General features: G+C 35.6%; 1 protein-coding gene across 6 annotated transcripts in view; it reads right to left on the minus strand.

Annotated features, from left to right (window-relative positions):
- LOC106875497 (glycerophosphodiester phosphodiesterase domain-containing protein 5) overlaps window positions 1–3251 on the minus strand; it is a 216853-nt gene that overhangs the window by 81287 nt on the left and 132315 nt on the right. For all 6 annotated transcript variants that reach the window (XM_052968174.1, XM_052968173.1, XM_052968175.1 and 3 more), the window contains one exon: window positions 771–916. In XM_052968174.1, coding sequence (XP_052824134.1) covers window positions 771–916 — 146 coding nt within the window. The remainder of the gene's footprint in view (window positions 1–770; window positions 917–3251) is intronic.

The raw sequence follows: 3251 nt of genomic DNA on the forward strand, positions 1-3251 counted from the left end.
GCATGGTTTCAGGTTCAGTCCCACTGTGTAACGTCTTGGGTGTCTTCTACTTTAACCCTGTCAATATACATGCTTCAGAGCATACTTTAACCCTGTCAATATACATGCATTAGTCAAGTAGAGAGTGTAATAAGAGATTACATAAATGACAAAAGAACCAGAAATTACGTTATGAAATTCATTAGCTTACAGCTGTTTCTGCTATAAGATGCAAGGAACTCATAGTTAAGTGTTTGAGTATCACCTTATAATAGAAACAGCGGTAACCTAATGAAGTTGATTACATCATTTCTTGTTCCCTTGTCATTTATATCTCTTTGGTTGTTTGTTCGGTTGTTTATTTGTATGTGTGTGTGAGAAACAGGGAGAGAGAGTATGTATACATTTATGTCGCTTTGTCTTGACAACACATGATGGTTGTATCTCTGTCATACAAAGTAGTATCATTACCAATATTCTGCATAAACTTGTTTACTGATGGGGTAATAGTGATTTGCATGGAAACAGGTAAGGGTTGGTGACAGGAAAGGTATCCAGCAATAGAGAAATCTGCCTCAATAAGCTCCATCTGACTCCTGTAAGTATGGAAAGGTGGTCATTAAAACTATGATGATGATGATGATGATGTTGTTTTCCCATTTCTTTTCATTCAAATGTTATAAGAGATAAAATCTGCCTTTTTTTTATCTTTCTTTAATTAATGAACCAAGAACATACTACTAAAAATAATTATTATTTTAGAGTTCAAAAATAAATAAGCGAATACATACCCCTGACGCACCTCGGTGGGCAAATAATCTTGGTTTGGAAGGCAAACTATCTGCTGGTCGGACACATGGAGATTCAATAAACAGTGGAATGACATAGAGGCCAACAAGAATTGCCATGTATGCCACTAAAGTTAATAGTTTTAAACCTATATGGGAAAGAAAACCAAAAAAAGCAATATTACATTATTTGATTCCATTCAATAGTGAACATCCAATTACAAGGAAAAACTGTAAGCTTCTGTGTATATGCAAATGTGCATGCATGCATGCATACATTCATATATACATATATATGTACCTACGTACATATGTACACACACACACACACACACACAATACACAAATACATACATACATCAGTACCGGTGACATGGGAAAGCAACAGTGCTGGTAACACATAAGAGGCACCCATGCCAAAGACACATAAAAGGTACCCAGTACACAATGGTTGGTGTTAGGAAGGGCATCCTGCCATAGAGACGAAGCTGAAATAGACTGGAGCCTGATACAGCTCTCTGGCTTACTAGCACCTGTCAAACTGTCTTACTCATGCCAGCATTGAAAACGGACACTAAATGACAATGATGATGATGATATATATATATATATATATATATATATATATATATATATATAGGAACAAGCAAAACATGTCTGGTCATGGGGAAATAGTCCCTTGTTTGGAAACTAGTGACAGTTGGCAAGAGGAAGAGCACCCAGCCAAAGAAAATTTACCTCAATAGACACCAACCAACCAATGCAAGCATGGAAAACAGGATGTGATAATGATGATGGTGGTGGTGGTGGTGGTGAGGATGAGTATGATGATGATGATGATGATGATATATTTGAAAACATTGAATAAGGATGGCTTTTCTGATAATTATTTTCCAATTTGAGGAGTAGATGTTTGCAAAGAGTCATTTTGTAAAATTCTAGTCATTAAAGCAGAATATAGTACTGGTTTACAGAGAAATTGAGGCAAACACAAAAATTGTTGCTCTAGTCTAATTTGGGGGTGCTATGAAGACATTGGATGAGGTGTTGAAGCATGATCTTCAAATGTGGGGTCTCATGGAGGTAACAACAAGCGATTGCGACCTTTGGTGATTTGCTGTACTTCAGAAGACTTGTCAAGTGAAATCATAGTTGTAGGTGGTGCCAGTGATACATAAAAGGCATCCACTACACTCAGAGTGGTTGGCATTAGGAAGGACATCCAGCCTTAGAAACCAAGTCAAAATCAGACTGGAACCTGATACAACTCTCCAATTTACCAGTTCCAGTCAAACTGTCTAACCCATGCCATCACGGAGGAAAGTGTACACTAAATGATGATGATGAGTATGTATGTGTGTATATATAAACTATGTCAGATTAAAATGTGGGAAGCAAGATATGGTCACCTGGCCTGTCTCAGACCATTACAACCTGCTCTGCTCATATTATGTTGTGGCAAGAGTCACAACAGCCCCTGCGAGAATAGACTTGACTGAATGACTATAAATAGTAGCAGTCTGAGTGAAAGACAGGGAGAATAGGCATTAATTGCAGGAAATCATAAGGTTTCATTTTGGTAGTTTGTCAGAATATCATTTGTTGGTTCGTGTATAGTTCATGAAGAGTTTGTTGGATTGTTAGGTTGTACCCTGCTTTGTTATATATTCATTGTTACTACATGGTTATAGTGTAAACAAGTATCGTCATAAATAGTGGTGGTACTACAATAGTTGGTGATGAGTAACTACAATACAATATATTATCAAGGAAAGAAAGCATAAAACCAAGAAGAAAACAATGATGATGATGATGATGATGAGTGTGTGTGTGTGTGTGTGTGTGTGTCTGCAAGTCTGTGTTTTTATTAACTCAATAAACTCATCACCCTATACCTGGCCATTGTTATAATTGTGTAAGAGGGGTAGAAATGGTGGCAGATTAAATGTATTGCAGTGTTTAGTTGAAACGTTCCCATTCTGAAATCAAATTATATTGTATTCGTTTCTTTTTCCTTTTTATTTCAGTATAAACTTTGTTTACAGTTATACATGTATTCACAATTTTATGAAAAAAATAAAAAAATAAAAAAATAAAAAAGGGACATCAGAATTGAACTATGAAATCCAGATGGGATAGTTTACTTGGGATCACATTCATGGAGATCGGCAAAGGATGCAACAACAACAAAAATCTGATCTCTGAACAACTCCCCAAGTTACAGATACTCTTCTGATTCTCACAGAAGACACACTGAACAAGTAATTGGATCATGAGATAGAAACTTGTAACTGATGATGCTATTGTTCACAAGCTGCAATATAAAATATATGAATCCTGCTTTTAATCGTTATCTTAATACTGCTCAATCACACACAAAAGAAGATAAACTCTTGATTTCTTCACTGTTTTCTCATTATCCTATTTTTTTTACTCTATGTAAAGGTAAATTTATTTGTCAATATATATAAATATCTATTTTCT

The sequence above is a fragment of the Octopus bimaculoides genome, chromosome 5 (assembly GCF_001194135.2).
Source record: "Octopus bimaculoides isolate UCB-OBI-ISO-001 chromosome 5, ASM119413v2, whole genome shotgun sequence".
Classification (NCBI taxonomy): Eukaryota; Metazoa; Mollusca; class Cephalopoda; order Octopoda; family Octopodidae; genus Octopus; species Octopus bimaculoides.